Source organism: Dipodomys spectabilis, unplaced genomic scaffold (genome assembly GCF_019054845.1).
Source record: "Dipodomys spectabilis isolate Male_0828 unplaced genomic scaffold, ASM1905484v1 ptg000051l, whole genome shotgun sequence".
Classification (NCBI taxonomy): domain Eukaryota; kingdom Metazoa; phylum Chordata; class Mammalia; order Rodentia; family Heteromyidae; genus Dipodomys; species Dipodomys spectabilis.
This window is the reverse complement of record NW_024870728.1, coordinates 11,549,983-11,566,694: the sequence shown is the minus strand read 5'-3', so window position 1 is coordinate 11,566,694 and position 16,712 is coordinate 11,549,983. Positions and strand designations below refer to the sequence as shown.

General features: G+C 49.3%; 1 protein-coding gene across 5 annotated transcripts; it reads right to left on the bottom strand.

Annotated features, from left to right (window-relative positions):
- Positions 1 to 6,536: 6,536 nt before the first annotated feature.
- Positions 6,537 to 16,587, bottom strand: LOC122107445 (aspartyl aminopeptidase). 5 transcript variants are annotated; one of them, XM_042679167.1, is made up of 15 exons: positions 16,488 to 16,587; positions 15,958 to 16,051; positions 15,789 to 15,877; positions 15,563 to 15,676; positions 15,277 to 15,402; positions 14,959 to 15,089; positions 14,558 to 14,660; positions 14,362 to 14,469; positions 13,577 to 13,654; positions 12,095 to 12,178; positions 10,781 to 10,941; positions 10,405 to 10,444; positions 10,197 to 10,298; positions 7,275 to 7,442; positions 6,537 to 6,684 (listed from the first exon to the last, which is right to left on the bottom strand). In XM_042679167.1, exons 2-15 carry the CDS (start codon positions 16,043 to 16,045, stop codon positions 6,634 to 6,636), a joined length of 1,443 nt encoding a protein of 480 aa, XP_042535101.1. In that variant the 5' UTR covers positions 16,046 to 16,051; positions 16,488 to 16,587; the 3' UTR covers positions 6,537 to 6,633. The 5 variants fall into 5 exon arrangements, with proteins under 5 accessions (XP_042535101.1, XP_042535103.1, XP_042535102.1 ...); XM_042679169.1 differs by having other exon boundaries at positions 14,585 to 14,660; XM_042679168.1 differs by having other exon boundaries at positions 15,958 to 16,053; positions 16,461 to 16,522.
- Positions 16,588 to 16,712: the final 125 nt, after the last annotated feature.

Genomic DNA, 16,712 nt, shown 5'->3' with positions numbered 1-16,712 from the left:
GTTGTGAGGCTTGAACTCCGGGCCTGGGCACTGTTCCTCGGCTCTTCAGCTCAAAGCTAGCACTCTCCCACTTGAGCTACAATACCACTTCTGGTTTTCTGAGTGGTTTATTGGAGTAAGAGTCTCATGGACTTTCCTGCCTGGGCTGGCTTTGAACTGTGATCCTCAGATCTCCGCTGCCTGAGTAGCTAGGATTACAGGCTTGGTAAGATTTTTTTGTGTGTGTATCTTGATTGTGGTGATGATTTTGCAGATGTATCAAGTTGTTGAAATTTACAAAATTAAACTGGTGTAATTTCTGTTGCAAAAGGGCCTTGCTATGTAGCCCATGTAGTATTTGCCTCAAAAAACAAGCCAACCCACAAAAACACCACAATGAATTATCACTATGACTACACAGAATAGTTAAAAGTTAAACCCTGATGATGCCAAATGCTGGTGAGGGTCAGGAGCAACTGGAACGCTCATACATTTCTGGTAAGTGTGTGCAATGGTAGAACTGTTTTATAAAACAGTTTATACATTTCTTAAAAAGAAAAACAAGCAATTACCTTATGATCCTGGAATTTCACTAGATATGTAAGAATCTATCTATAAGAATATATCCATAAATGTACTTACATAAGAATGCTCATAGCCAAACACTGTAGCAACCTAAATGCCCATCAGTAGGAGAATGGATAAACAAATTGTAGTATGGTCTCATAGGGAATATCATTTTGTACTAAAAAGAGAAAAAAATACTTGTACATACAATAACGTGGGTAAATTTCTATAGTATTATGTTCATCTTATTTATATTTAAGTAGTTGTACAAAGGAGTTGCCATTTAACAAAGAGGCTTATGAATATAATATATATTGATAAATCTCACCTCTTTCAATTATGTTGATTTTAAAAGCCAAATAAAAGCCAGGTCTGATGGCCTGGGCCTCTAATCCTAACTACTTGTGAGGTGGAGGTCCAAGTACTTGGGGAATTGAGGTTCAACTGGGGCAACAAATGTTTGTGACTAATGAGTGAGTACCGTGTTGTGAGCCTATCAATTCAGCTACAGAGGAAGCTCAAAGGCCGGGCATGACTGCCCTCATGGCCCTCATCTGTCACCTCAGCTACCCAGGGGAGCACAAATAGGAGGATAGTAGTTCAGACTAGGCACAGCATAAAAGCCTATCTGAAAAGATAGCCAATGTCGGGTGACAGTGGCTCCCACCTGTAATCCTAGCTACTCAGGAGGCCAAGATCTGAGGATTGTGGTTCAAAGCCAGGCCGGCCAGGAAAGTCGGTGAGACTCTTATCTCTAATTACCCACGGGAAAACTGGAAGTGGTGCTGTGGGTCAAGTGGTAGAGCGCTCGCCTGGAGCTGAAGAGTTCAGAGACAGCTCCCAGGCCCAGAGTTCAAGCCCCAAGACAGATTAAAAAAAAAAAAGACAACCAACACAAATAAAAGGGCTGGTGGGAGTGGCTCAAGTGGTAAATCACTCGCCTAGCAAGTGTGAAGACCTCGAGCCACCAAAACAAATAAAAAAATTCAGATAAAGAATCTTAAGTTTCTGTATATGAAATTATTGCATTTTAAAAATTGATCAAATACAGAGTGTTTTGTAATTTTTTATTTTTAGGTATTTCGGTATGGTTCTTATAAATAGCTAGATTTTTAACTTTCATTTTATTTATTTATTTATTTTTTTGGGTCCGGTCGTGGGGCCTGAACTCTGGGCCTGGGCGCTGTCCCTCAGCTCTTCAGCTCAAGGCGAGCGCTCTACCACTTGAGCCACAGCGCCACATCCGGCTTTTTTTTCTTTTTGCTTATGTGGTGCTGAGGAATTGAACCCAAGGCCTCAGGCATGCAAGGCAAACGCTCTACCACTGAGCCACCCTCCCAGCCCCTAGATTTTTAACTTTCAATCAATCTGACAATCTTTTTCTTTTTTTGGGTCCGGTCGTGGGGCCTGGGCGCTGTCTCTCAGCTCTTCAGCTCAAGGCTAGCGCTCTACCACTTGAACCACAGTGCCACTTCTGGCTTTTTCTTTTTGCTTATGTGGTGCTGAGGAATCGAATCCAGGGCCTCAGGCATGCAAGGCAAGCGCTCTACCACTGAGCCACCTTCCCAGCCCTGACAATCTTTTTAACTGTTTATCCTATTCTCTGTTCTTGTTTAAATTCTTTTCTTAACAGCCACTTGCTCATGCCTGTAATTCTGAGGTTGAGATCTAAGGATCATAGTTCAAAGCCAGCCCAGACAACATAGTCCATGAGACTCATCTTCCAATAAACTACCAAAAAAAGCCAAAAGTGGAGCTGTGGTTCAAGTGGTAGAACACTAGCCTTGAGAAAAAGAAATCTCAGAGACACTGTCCAGGCCTTGAGTTCAAGCCCCAGGACTGGTACAAAAACAAAAACAGTCTACTTTTTCCTTTTCTTTTTGAAACAGGGTCATGCTATATAGCCCAGGATGGTCCTGAACTAATGATCTCCTGCCTTAGCTCCCAGTGCCGAGAGTACAAGCATGAGCTACAATGCCTGGCTGAGTGTGTGCGTGTGTGAGAGAGAGAGAGAGAGAGAGAGAGAGTGTGTCTTACTGGAGCTTGAACTCACAGCTTGGGTCCCTTAGCTTTTTCACTCGAGGGTGGCACTCTACCACTTCAGCCACTGCTCCATTTCCAGCTTTTTGGTGGCAATTGGAGATCAGAGTCTCATGAACTTTCTTGCCTGGTTGGCTTTGAACTGCAATCCTCAGATCTCAGACACATGAGCCACTGGTGCCTAGCTTAGTCTGCTTATTCTAAATATATAAAAAGATGGATTTGTGCCGGGCGCTGGTGGCTCACGCCTGTAATCCTAGCTACTCAGGAGGCTGAGATCTGAGGATCGTGGTTCAAAGCCCGCTTGGGCAAAGAGAGACCGTGAGACTCCTATCTCCAATAAACCACCAGAAAACCGGAAGTGGCGCTATAGCTCAAGTGGTAGCGTGCTCACCTTGAGTGAAGAGCTGAGGGACAGCGTCCAGGCCCAGAGTTCAAGTCCCACGACTGACCAAAAAAAAAAAAAAGATGGATTTGCGTTTCTACTATTTTACTAAGTGTTTTCTATTGCTTTAGCTTATCTAAATTCACATTTTTAGTATAAAAATATTCACGTGTACACAAAACTTGAATAGTAAAATGAACACCTGTCATCTATCTTTCTACCTGGAGTCAATGCTCTTCCACTGCAAGTCCGTAGTTTACTATGTTTACATGACACACATGAATACACATATATGGTTTTGCTAAACCATCTCAAGTTGCAGAATAGACTGAATCTTTTTTATTATTCCATTTTTCCACTCAATTAGTCTGAAGTGGAATTGGTTTCCGAGGCTACTACAACCAAGTGCTACCAAGTGGGTGGCTAAAAACAACAGAAATGTATTGATTCACAATTCTGGAGGCTGGAAATACAAAACTGAGTTGCCCATAGTGCCATGGTTCATAGGGAGCTGTGGGCTGTGGGCTTATCATCGCTCCTCGCTGTTTCCTAGCTGCTGGTGGTTTATTGGCAGTCTTTAGCTTGGCTTATAGCTGCATCACCTTGATCCTGTTTTCCCAGGGCATTCTCCATTTATCTGTATATCTTCCCTCTGTGGCTGTCTCTGTCCAAATTTCTTTCTTCTTTTTACTTTTTTTTTCTTTGGTGTTTAATTGGATATAAGGGTCTCAGTCTTTCCTGCCTAGGCTGGCTTGAACCATGACCCTAAACTCTCAGCCTCCTGAGTAGCTAGGATTACAGGCATGAGCCACCTGGCCAAATTTCTCTTTTAAAAGGCCAGTCATCCTGGATTGCAGCCCATCCTCATGACCTCATCTTAACTCTATCATGTGCAAAGACCCTGTTGCCAAATAATCTCCACATTGACAGGTCCTGAGCTAGGATTTTGGTGTCTTTGGCAGAAGGCCAAAAGGTCTGATTGATTTGTTACAGAAGCAGTATACTCTAATTCTTTAAGTGATTTTCCTTGAAACTCTAGTATGTATCCTTGACTTACTTAAGCACAATATAGATTTTCTTCATTTTGAGATTGTAAGAAACTCAGTACATTTGAACCTGTTTTCCTCTCCTGAGCTTTATGATGCGGTCATTAATTACATATACTGTAAAGCTTGTAAGCATCAATGTTACTTTACACATTCACTAGCTACTTAAATTTACCAACATGTTTACCAATATTTTTTTCACCTTCTTGCATCTAAAAGGCATTTTCCTTCTGTGCTTCAGTTCCCTTTAGTGTCTGCTGGTTGTAAATATTGTTTCTGTATAAAATGTTGTTTTGCCAGGTGTTGGTGGGTCATACCTGTAATCCTAGACACTTCCAAAGCTGAGAGGGAAAGCCTGCAGTTGGAGGCTGGCTTGGGCAGAAAAGTTTGAGAGACTCCTTCTCAATCCATAGCTGAGTGTCATGATGTGTGCCTGTCACCCTCGCTTTGTGGAAGACTGAGATCAGGAGGATGGAATTTGGAGGATGGACCAGATGTAGGAAGGCAGCCAAATGAGATTGGAAAAGTGACATGAACCTTGAAGACCAGTGGGTCAAGTGACTTTGTCCATGACACAGCAGGTCAGCAAAAGGGTTACAATGTGGAAAGTGAAAAATCAGATCCTCATTCAAACTTATTGAGGGTGGGATGTGTACCTCATCTCCATTGTGTTTCCAGTCCTAAGACTTGCCTGGTGCTCCCTAGTATCCACGAATGAATGAGGTAACCAATCATCTTAAAATTTCTGTGTAATTTACCTCCAACTCACCCCATAAGGAACCCAAGGGAAGAAGCTATAGGCTCTGGGCTCCAGAAATGCTGGATGAAGGAGAAAGACGTTTATGATAAAGAATCTTGTGTGTCTGCTTTCCAGAAGTAATCAATCTAGTCAAACAAGTACAAATGAATATGACCAGTCCATGGCTAGAGTTGGCTGTCTTTGGAAAAGGAAGTGTCCCTGAGCCTGGGTTATGTGCAAATCAACCTAACATCTTATGTTTCTTAGACTGGACAAGCTGTGACAAAATTTTAATTTCTTAAAAAGTCTGTGAGGAAGCCAGGTGGTGGTGCTCACGCCTGTAATCCTAGCTCCTCAGGAGGCTGAGATCAAGAAAGGTCTGTGAGACTCTTATCTCTAATTTACCTCCAGAAAACTGGAAGTGGTGCTGCGACTCAAATGTTAGAGCACTAGCCTCGTGCTGAGGACAGGGTCAGAGCCCAGGCCCAGAGTTCAAGCTCCATGACCAACCAAAAAAAAAAAAAAAGGTTTGTGAGGAAAAAAAAAAAAGTCTGTGAGAGCCGGGCGCTGGTGGCTCACGCCTGTAATCCTAGCTACTCAGGAGGCTGAGATCTGAGGATCACAGTTCAAAGCCAGCCCGGGCAGGAAAGACTGTGAGACTCATATCTCCAATAAACCACCAGAAAACCAGAAGTGGCGCTGTAGCTCAAGTGGTAGAGTGCTTGCCTTGAGCTGAAGAGCTGAAGGACAGCGCCCAGGCCCAGAGTTCAAGCCCCACGACCGACCAAAAAAAAAAAAAAAAGTCTGTGAGATAGTTGGGTGCTGGTGGCTCACACCTATAATCTTAGCTACTCAGGATCAGGAGGGCCGAGATCTAAGGACGATAGTTCAAAGGCAGGAAGGTCCAGGAGACTCATCTCCAATTAACCACCAGAAAACTGGAAGTGGTGCTGTGATTCAAAGTGGTAGAGAGCTAGCCTTGAGTGTAAAAGCTTAAGAGACAGTGCCCTGAAGGCCATGAGTTCTAGCCCAGGACCAAAAAAGGTGATACTGTCCAAAAAGAAATGTACTCTTTACCTACCTTATAACTGTAACCCCTCTGTACAACACCATTATAATAATAATTTTTTTTTTTGGGTCCAGTCGTGGAGCCTGAACTCTGGGCCTGGGCACTGTCCCTCAGCTCTTCAGCTCAAGGCTAGCGCTCTACCACTTGAGCCACAGCGCCACTTCCGGCTTTTTTCTTTTTGCTTATGTGGTGCTGAGGAATCGAACCCAGGGCCTCAGGCATGCAAGGCAAGCACTCTACCACTGAGCCACCTTCCCAGCCCCTAACAATAATTTTTAAAATGGTTTAAAAATGAGTTTAACTATCAAAAAAAAAAAAAAAAGTATGAGAATCAAAATAGCTAAAAATCCAAATAGCTACTCCTGTGTAAAAGGGAGGTTCTGGTCTAGGTGGGCTGAGAACAGGTGTTTGGGGGGCTGGTACTTCCTCTTCTAAGATTTCAAACTCCTAGGGACAAGACAATATTTACCAACGTTTTAAATATGTACCTATGATTCCTGAACTTTGCTTCTAGGAATTTATCATCTACCCCAGCCTCTTTTTATTTTTTAATTTTTTAAATAATTTTTTATTGTCAAAATACTGTATAGAGGGGTTACAATTACATGAGCAAGGTAATGAGTACCCCAACTTCTTTTGATGCTCTGGTTCTGGAGGTTCAAGCCAGGCTCAACCCTCAACCCCAAGTTTCCAAATAAGCACAATAGAAGGTGAATGAAAAATCCACTTTAATAATCTAGCTTCAGCTCAGCTCAGAAATGTTCCTCTCCAGTACAAAGGGGCGGAGGAGAAGTCTTGCCAAGAGGCCTCAATCCACTAAGAGGTTACGGCTCAGAGAAGGGAACAGCTCAAAGAAGCCCTAAAGTAGGAGGCAATGTGGGGTTAGAAATTAATGAGTGGCCAGACATAGGTGAGGTATTCCCCCATCAGTTTCTAGGCTTAATGACTGCTCCGCTTTCTATCCCTTGTTTCCTCTCCTGTCCCTTTCTTCAGGAGCACATTAGGGCTCCTGGACTTAAAACTAGAGGATTAACATGGTTTTGATGAGTGTCTCCCATAGACCAGTATGTTTAGTTAACAGCCAATGACACTACTGTAAGGTGTTGGATAAGGTGAGCCCTTTTAAAAGAGTTCTAGTGGGAGAAAGTTAAGTCATTGGGGTAGGGCTTGACCTTGAACAGTATCAGAACCCTGGTCATTTCCTGTCTCTCTTTCACTTCCTGGTCATCACAGAGAACTCCTGCCTCCACCATGTATGCCCACGTATGCTGTGGGCTAATTGGTCCAAAACTATGAGCCAGAATAAACTCTTCCTCTTTACAAACTGTTTATCTCAGTCATGTTGCTACAGCAATGGACAGCTAACGCAAGCCCTGCTTTCCCACACTGCATGCCCTAGCATCTACGCCGGGTACTTAGTGATGGAGAAGAGGGTTGGGTAGGAGTTACCTTGAAGAGGGTGAGGGTCTGAAGTACACCTGTGGTGCAGGCTGTCTCCCGGATGGAGTGCATGGCCAGCTGGGGACTGCCTAAGTCCAGCACCCGCAGCCCCAGCCGAGAAGCCAAGATAGGGCCAATGGTGGTACCACAGGGGGAGTCATTCCGCACCATGAGATCCTGGAAAGGAGAGGTCATGAGCCACATGTGGTGAGTGCTTACTGGGGCCAAGGAAAAAGCCATCCTAGAACTTCAGGGTGTGAGAGAACAGTGTGAAATCACAAGGCCATCACTAACTGGCAGACCCCAAAGGACAACATACTCTTAATCCATCCCATTTCATCTGCACTACCACTGCCTTGGTTCCAGCTGTCGTCATCTTTTCTCCATAAGCAATCCATAGGAAGAACGTCACAAAACCTATGGTATGGCTTAAAGTAGCAGAACAACTGTCTAGTTAGCATAAGCTCCTGAGTTCAAACGCAGGAAAGTATATAATTAACAGCACACAACCACAACTCCAGCACTTGGGAGGCTAAGGCAGAAGTATCAGGAGGCCAGCGTGGCTACAAAGTGACTTTCAGGCCAGACTTCATTACACAGCAAGACCCTGCCTCAAAAAAAAAAAAAATCCTGGTAGAGTGCTTGCCTTGCATGCATGAAGCCCTGGGTTCGATTCCTCAGCACCACATAAGCAAAAAAAGAAAAAAAAGCCAGAAGTGGCACTGTGGCTCAAGTGGTAGAACGCTAGCCTTGAGCTGAAGAGCTGAGGAACAGAGCTCAGGCTCAGAGTTCAGGCCCCCCAACCAGACCCCCCTAAAAAAACAATCCTGCTGGGTATTGATGGTTCATGACTGCTACCCTAGCTATTCAGGAGGCTTGACATAGAAGATCACTGAAGCCAGCCTGGGCAGAGAAGCCCTTTTTGTTGTTGTTGGTGGTGGTCATGAGGCTTGAACTCTGGGCCTGGATGCTTCAGCTCAAGGCTAGCTCCCTACCACTTGAGCCACAGCACCACTTCCGGTTTTCTGAGTGGTTTATTGGAGATAAGAGTCTCACAGACTTTCTTGCCCAGGCTGGCTTTGAACTGTGATCCTCAGATCTCAGCCTCCTGAGTAGCTAGGATTACAGGTGTGAGCCACTGGTGCCTGGCGAGAAGCCCTTTTGAGAGACTCCATCTTCAGTCTGCAGAAAGCCAGACTGGCAGTATGGAGCCATAAACAAGCAAGTCAGTCAAGTGAAAGCATGAGGCCCTGAGTTCAAGTCCCCGAACAAGCAAAAAGAACAAAAAAACAGGAATTTTAATGTTCTCTCTGTTTCTCTCTCTCTCTCTCTCTCTCTCTCTCTCTGTGTGTGTGTGTGTGCACACGTGTGTACAATTAGCCCAGGTGGCCCTCTTCCACACCCCTCCTGCTCTCACCCTGGCTGTTCTCCTCCCCTGCTAGAACCCACTCATGCCTGTCACCCTTGGTATCTTTCTACTTGTTCCCTCTGACAAGGATGCTCTTTCCCAGAGCCTCCATAGCAGCCTCTCCAGGTGTGGGATATCTCCTCCCCCACGGGGCCTTTCTGAGAGTAGAACCAACCAGCTCTACATGGTACACAAGAACCCTAGTCCAAGTCCTGACCTCATCAGAACTTGCTTACTATGTTTGTCAGTGGACCACCCTAGACCCAGTCCCTGATACAGATACATATGTACACAATCTCTCTCTCCCTCCCTTCTCTCTCTCTCCCTCCCTCCCTCTCTCTCTCTCTGACACACACACACACACACACACACACACACACACACACACACACACACACAAGGATTAGGTGAGAGGTTCAAAGGTAAAGGGAAAATGAATAGTTGGTTCCCAGCAATGGATATCCCTTAGGGGAAAATAAAGAGTATGTAAGAGCCAGGCACTGGTGGCTCATGCCTATAATCCTAGCTATTCGGGAGACTGAGATCTGAGGATCACAGTTCAAAACCAGCCTGGGCAGAAAAGTGCAGATTCTTTTTTTTTTTTTTGGGTCCTGTCATGGGGCCTGAACTCTGGGCCTGGATGCTGTCCCTCACCTCTTCAGCTCAAGGCTAGTGCTCTACCACTTGAGCCACAGCTCCACTTCCGGCTTTTTTCTTGTTGCTTATGTGGTGCTGAGGAATTGAACCCAGGGCCTCATGCATGCAAGGCATGTGCTCTACCACTGAGCCACCTTCCCAGCCCTAGATTCTTTTTTTTTTTTTTTTTTGGGTCCGGTCGTGGGGCCTGAACTCTGGGCCTGAGTGCTGTCCCTCAGCTCTTCAGCTCAAGGCTAGCATTCTACCAACTGAGCCACAGCACCACTTGAGGCTTTTTTCTTATTGCTTATGTGGTGCTGAGGAATCGAACCCAGGGCCTCAGGCATGCAAGGCAAGCGCTCTACCACTGAGCCACCTTCCCAGCCCCCCAGCCCTAGATTCTTATCTCCAATAAACTACTCAGAAAAAGCTGGACGTGGTGCTGTGGCTCAGGCGGTAGTGTGCTAGCCTTGAGTGAAAAAAACTCAGAAACAGCGCCCAGGCCGAGTTCAAGCCCCAGGACTGGCATCCACACAAAAGGATGACACAGGGAAAGTGGGAAGCTGACAGGGAAAAAAGAACTAATTAGCATATACCAAGAGCATGTATCTTCAATCTCCTCAGAAGTAGGCATCATTACCACCCCACTTTACAGATGCAGAAAATGAGACCCAGGCTGCTTAGGAGACCAGTCCAAGATCCTAGGTAGCACCACAGCAGAAGAGCATTGAGTCCCACTGTCTCTACCCAAGACCTCTGTTTTCTCATTTCCTGGGATCCCTTTTCTCCAAAAGTGGTTACCAGACTTCCCACCCACGGAGGGCCCATCAGCTTGGGTCCCCACTCTGCTCCCTCTATCACACTTCCCAGGTGGGGTCCACTCTCACCTGCAAGGGCACCCCAACACTGTTGGCCACCTCTCGGATCAGCGCCTCTGAGACTGCATTGGAGGCATAGCGCTGCTTGCTGTTCACCTTGATCACAGGGCCCTGGGGAGAGTCGAGGGAGGCAGCGATGATGGCAGGTGCAGTGGGAACAAGGTGGGGCCTAGAGTCAGCCAGACCTTCAGATCTCTAAGGAGAAGGAGTGTCTCACCTTGTGGAATAAGGGCCGGTGGTTCTCCTCATGCTTGTCTCTGAAAGAGATGATTAGGATCAGGATGGCATGCCCCACACCACCAGAGGCGTGCACTCTTCCAATCCAGGTCCTCAAGTCAGTTTACAAAAGCATTCCTGACAGCCTCTGGCAATATAGATGGTAACAAGTTTGTAGACAGAAGTCTACAACAGCCTGGGTTAGACAGTCAATGGCTTTTGACCAAGTCAGGCCTTGGAACAGTGAAAAGGAAGATCCACTGAGTCTCTTGGCAAAGAGAGGAAAGGGAAGAGGGGGGGGGGGGGCGGGCCAGACTGAAGGTGGGTTCTTTTGGCATCTCCAGCTGTGAGGGCTGGGCCTGGCACAGGAGACTCACGGGTAGTTGGGGTGTATGGCGTGGGCCATGTCTGCGCTGATCATATAGGACTTGGGGATGGCTTCCTCAAAGGCCGTCAGGTGCTGTGATGAGGCGGAGATCCGTCGCAGCACCAGCTCCGTCAGCAGGGACTGGGCTCCCTGGGCACTCTCGGACCCCACCTGGGCATGGCAGAGACCTCGCTCAGGCCTGGGCTGGGAGGCTGGCATGATGGGCCGACTCCTCCTGAGCCACAGCGTGGGACGGGGAGCGTCCTTAGCAACCTCCCCAATCCTGGATCATTACAGCAGTGGGGTGTCCTTACTGGCCTATTTCTCTCTACACAAATTCCACACTTGAAGCTCAAGCACACTGGATAATGGTCTTTTCCTTTTCTTTTTGGTGGTGTTGTGGTTTGAACTCAGAGTCCTGCACTTGCTAGGGAGGGGCTCTACCACTTGCACTGTGCCTCTAGACCTTTTGACTTTCCTTATTTTCACACAGGGGGTTGATTTTTGTCCAGGCAAGCCTGGACAGTGATCCTTCTATTCATGCTCCCACATAGCTGAGGGGACAAGCAAATGCCACTGTATCTAGTTTTTTTAATTGACTTAGATGAGGTCTTTTTGTCCAGGCTAATCTCAAATTCCAATCCTCTCAATTCCAGCCTCCTGAGTAGCTAAGATCACAAGCATGAGCCACCATGCTTGGCCCAATTTTCTTTAATACATGTGACAGAAACTGCTGTCTACATCTTTCATAACAGAATAATCAGGTTATAGCTAAGCACCAAACTATCCAGCTAAACCTAACTTTCCCAGCCTGCCTTGCAACTAACTGTGGCCAAACTAAGTTCTAAGCATATGAAAGTGATGAATTCTACTCTGGATCACACCCTTGAAAGCAAGGCATCCATTCCCACTCTCCCATCAACTGTCTTCCTGCTATGTGGGTGGAGGTATGATGGCCAGAGGTGGAACAACCAGGTTCCGAATGACAGAGACCCATCCTGAACTGCTAACTCTGACCTGGCTAGTCCATAAGAAAACTATCTACTTGTCAAGCTCTGTTACTGCAACTCAGACTACGGCCTACCACACCCCACACCATGCAGCACTGGGACCCACTGTGTGCTGAAGCCTGGGCAGCGTCCCTGGCCTTGAGAAGAGGAGCTGAGTCACACAGAAGGATACAGAAGATGGGGTTCCACTGGAAGTAGCATACATATGCTGGGCCAGAAGGGGACATCAAATGCACGGGCAGCTCGCCCTGCCTGTGTTTAGGACATCCAGAATGGCCCTGGTCATGGTATTGCCCACAGAAGACGCTGCATACCTCTTCATTGTCGTAGAGTGTGATCATGCGCACGTGGGGTTCAGCGGCCAAGGAGGCAGGGGACACACAGGAATCAATTAAGGCCTGGAAGGGGAAGGGAATAAGCACATCACTCATATCTCTCTTCTTGCACAACTTAGCCTCCCAGTACGTAGGAGGGGCATGCCCCCACCCACATCTGTCCTAAAGGATGTGAAGTGGGCTGGACTTTCAGCAGCATCCTCTCTTAGGGCCCTTCCTCACAGAGGACATGGTCGGGCCTTCCAGCTCCAGCACCTTCCCCTGCAAATGGCAGGAGGATGATATGAGAGGTGGAGAAGTCAAAAGACTTCACAGATCATGTAAGCTGATGGGCCTCAATGAACATTAGCTCACTAGAACATCAGGAGACCATCATCTAGCCGGCTCAGAAGTGGGATACAGGCCTTGGTCTGGCTCTAGTCTCTGTCCAAAGCCTGTCTCTAGCCACGGGATTGGCAAGAGGAAATAAAGGCTGAAAAAGCAAGGGAAGGGTAATAACAAGAGGAAAGGGGAAAAAAGGTCCTGACCGGGATGATTAAGGTCTGAGGAGGAAGACAGGAAGAGAGGAGGAGGGGGAGGGAGAGGATAGGATAGAAAGAAGGGGCCAGGAACTGGTAGCTTATACATAAAATTATAGCTTCTCAGAAGGATCTAAGGATAAATGTTTGAAGCCCTCCTGGGCAGAATGGCTCCAATTAACCACCAGAAAGCTAGAAGTGGAGCTGTGGCTCAGAGGGCCAGCCTTGAGCAAAAAACTAAGGGATAGCATCATCCAGGTACTGATTTGAAGACCTAGTATGGGGGAGGGGAGAGGTGTGTGTGTATGTGATGGGACATGGAGGTGACTGCCCCACCGAGATTCAAGATCCCAAGGAAGAGAAAGAAGACTGTGTAGGCTTAAGCCAGGGCAGGTGGGAGAAAAGCAGATGGAGAGAAAAGTAGACACTATTGCTGCCTGCCCCGCTCCCCTGCTCCCCACCCCTACCCCTCACCCCTGGGGCTTGAACTCAGGGAGCCACAGCTCCACTTCAGGTTTTCTGGTGGTTTATTGGAGATAAGATTTCCCTGCCCAGGCTGGCTTCCAACCTCAATCCTCAGATCTCAGCCTCAGTAGCTAGGCGTGAGCCACCAGTGCCTGCCAGGGGAAAGATAGTACCTTGCAGGGTGGCTCAGCCTTTCCTTTGAGCCAGAGGTTGTTAGCTTAAGGAAAAGCAGCAGGAACAGGGTTAGGACAAGACACCATAGCATTCTGAATACTTGTCAGCTTTCTCCTACCTCAGCGCCTGGCCCCAGGCCAGGGGCAAAGTCAAAGAGCAAAGGTGGCTTGGTTAAAGGTTCAGCCTTTGTGCCCCTTCCAGTGGTCCATTCAATACCAGCAAACTGGGAGTGGTCACTTGTCCTCTCTCATTACCCCCTGGGCTTAAGACCATCCAATCCACCACACCTCTAACCTCTCCTTACCTGCAGGGCACAGAAGCAGCTGTGCAGATTGTCCAGCCGAGGGGCAAAGATGAACTCATCATAGGCTCCACCCAGGACCTAGACAGGACAGGTAACTTAACTTTAGCATCCACCGCCAACTCACTTCCGGCTCCCAAAGACTTCAGTTGAACCAATGTCTGGTTTCTTGTGCAACTACTTCTTGACCCTTGGCCTAATGTACCATCTTTCTGCTGTGCAGACACAGCAGAGAATGGAGAGCAGGGTGGGGTTGCCAGGAAGAGGCCTGTAGCTCCTGACCTTTTCCAGTGAGACAGAAGAGGGAGAATTGAAGGGCACAAACAAGGAGCCCAAAAAAACACAAAGGTGACAAAAGAAAACTCAGTTGGCATTTAGTAGGGATTCGGGCAAGATAGGGGATCCAGAATCAGCAATCTCCTACTGTTAGCAACTGGGAGGCAAAGCATAGCACACAACCAGGCTTATTGTCCTGAGGGGTTCAGAACCAGAGTGGGTCAAAGTAGATAAGGATCGCCCATAGCAGAAACTCCTGCAGAATCCACGAAAAGGGCCAATTCCAGGCCCCAGGCCACAGACAGTCCCAGTCGGCATGTCTCAGGGAGGGAGGGAACTTGCCTACTTGGAACCACTGGGGGCACAGTGAATGATGTCGACCAGGAAGAAGAGGGATGACAGTCACTGAGGTGCTGCTGGAGGGATGAGTGCATCAGGGGACAAGCTAGGGCCAGCTGGACTCCCTGAGGCCCCGCCCACAAGTTGGGGAAACACCTGCAGCTGTTCCTCACCGCAGGTTGGGTGTCTGCCAGGCAGAGCTCCATCTCCAAGATGTCTTCAGGGCTCAGGCCCAAATGGGAGCAGAGCAGGGACATGAGGACGGAGTGGTGCCGTTCATCCTGCAGAGTAGAGGATGTTGGAAGGACCATCTGCTCCTCCTCTCTTTCCCCCATTCTCAGTAAACTGGTCTATTCCTCTTCTACCCACCTCCCCGGGAGTCGGGGACCCTCTTACAGCAGCATTGAAAGGCCCTGGCTCAGGACTCCCCTTCTCCAGCTCCTCCTGTACTGCTGTGGCAAGAATGGGGATTCTGTGGGGAGAAGCGTGAGAAGGCGGAATGGGGGGAGGCTGGAAGGCAACTGGGGGGGGAGGCAGGGTATCCGCGAGCTCAGGAGTCTTTTGGTGGAGACTGCGCTTGCCCTTCAATTCCTAGCCCATTATCCAAATAGTAGAGCTTTAAGGCCCCTTGGGCAGAAGCTGGATCCCAAGAATAGAACTTGACTGTGGCCATTAAGCACTGGTTTCCTAGCCCCCTCTAGGGCCCCTTCTGTCACCTGGCACCATATCCCACCCCTCCCACCTTCCAGAGCCCCCTTCCCCAGTCTCACAGGTGCATCTCTGTGTTGGGCCCAAAGTTCTCATTGATATTTCGCTGCAGATGGATGGCTAGGTGTGGGATGCGCAGAATGGGCCTGTCCACATGCACCAGCCGCTGCTCCAGTCGACCTGAAGTGGGGCTCTGTGGTAGAATAGGCCAGGTGAGCTTAGGATACTTCCCAAACCTGACCAGGACTGCTCTGACTGCACCCAGACTAACCATTATCCTTTCTTCCCCACAGCCCTCTCTGTAAGTCCACTGAAGATGACACTGAATCTTCAAGCAACCCAGGGTGAGAACATCTCGGATTCCCAACCCTGGTTCCCACCTTGATAATGACCCGTCCAGCCAGGGTCAGGTCACGGTCAAACCAGGTGCTCCAGATCCCACCACCATAGGTCTCTACACCGACCTGCTGGTAGCCCAACTGACTGCGGCGAGATCGGCGTTTCACCTGAGCATGAAGATAGAGAGGAAGTCAGAGATAGCTGAATGAGTGGTACTGGAGATGACACAAGAATGTGAAGGAGGGGTCACCTAAATTTATACCTTCCCATTTTTGTCCCATAGCACCCCAACATCTCCCCTCAGCCCAGCAGAGCCTGGCTCCTTACCCGGAGGCATGGGCTGTCGGTGTGTGCCCCAATGAGGCTGAAGCCATTGCCAGGAACATACTGGCCCCCCACAGCAAAAGCGATCAGGGTAGAGGAGTTCCTGGTCAGGAAGTACTATGTAAGGGATCAGAGGCATTAGTCTAAGTTGCTTAGTCAGCTGGCACACAGGCTTTTTTGAGACCCAGCTTAGGGATCCACCCATCAGCCCCCAACCCATCCCTAGTACCTTGCTCTGGGGTCTGATATCCCAGCTCTCTGTCTCCTTGAGTTCATGGAAGCCAGCCTGGAGGAGGCGGCTTCGGCACTCGGCTACAGCTGTAGGAAGAGGAAACCCTCGAAGCTACAGCAGTCGATGGTGGACACTCCCCCCTCCCTCCCTGGCCCCGGCCACTTACCGTGGAAAGGAGAGGGACTCCGGTTCACAAACCTGAGGAGCTCTCGGGCCGCGGCTTGCACCGCCTCTTTGCGGGCCCGGCCGTTCATAGCCACCTAGGGGAGGGGGGCGCTCAGACTCCTACCAGGTCTGGGGTCCCGTCCCCTCCTCCGATCTCACCCCGGAATTCCCCACCAACACACCCGGATCGGGGTCCCTCCAATCACCTCTCGGCCGAAAGCCTTAGCTTTCTGCCTACGGGTTACCACACACTTGAGCCCCCGTTTGGCTCGCTCCGGAGGGCCCGGCTTCCTAGGTCCCTTCCCCCCGCTCCCCGCCCTCCCCAGCCCCCCCCCCCCGCCGCCCACGTCCCGGGCCAGCCAGGAAGCGGCCTGCACCCGGCGCACCCGGCGCGCGCGGGGACGCAGCCCGGAACCCAAGGGAGACCTCGCCCCGCCCCCCTCCACCCCGGGACGGTCAGGTCACCCCGAGCGGGCCGCGGCGTCGCTTTGGATCGGGCGAACCCCCACCGCAGAGCGGCGCTAAACCTACGTTCGAAAGGACGCCGGGCAGAGCCTGGGATCGAAGTCTTCGTAGCGCCCGCGGCAGCCACGTACCTTCTAGGGCCCGGAGGCCGCGAAGGCTCACGAGATCCGGGCTTCGGCCCGCCCCCCAGCGCTCCGCGCACCCCACCCCGGTCTGGCCGCGCCCCCGCCCCGCTGCCGGCTCCTCCCCTCGCCAGACCGCCTCCCGGGTCCGCCCCCGATGCGTCGCAAG

Excerpts from the sequence above, each read along its gene's own strand:
- LOC122107445 (XM_042679167.1), bottom strand. The coding sequence starts at position 16,045 with ATGAACGGCCGGGCCCGCAAAGAGGCGGTGCAAGCCGCGGCCCGAGAG. Across the intron at positions 14,661-14,958 it reads CCCAACACAGAGATGCACCT|AATCCCCATTCTTGCCACAG; the intron begins GTGAGACTGGGG and ends TTCTCCCCACAG. Across the intron at positions 10,299-10,404 it reads ACCGGCCCTTATTCCACAAG|GGCCCTGTGATCAAGGTGAA; the intron begins GTGAGACACTCC and ends GACTCTCCCCAG.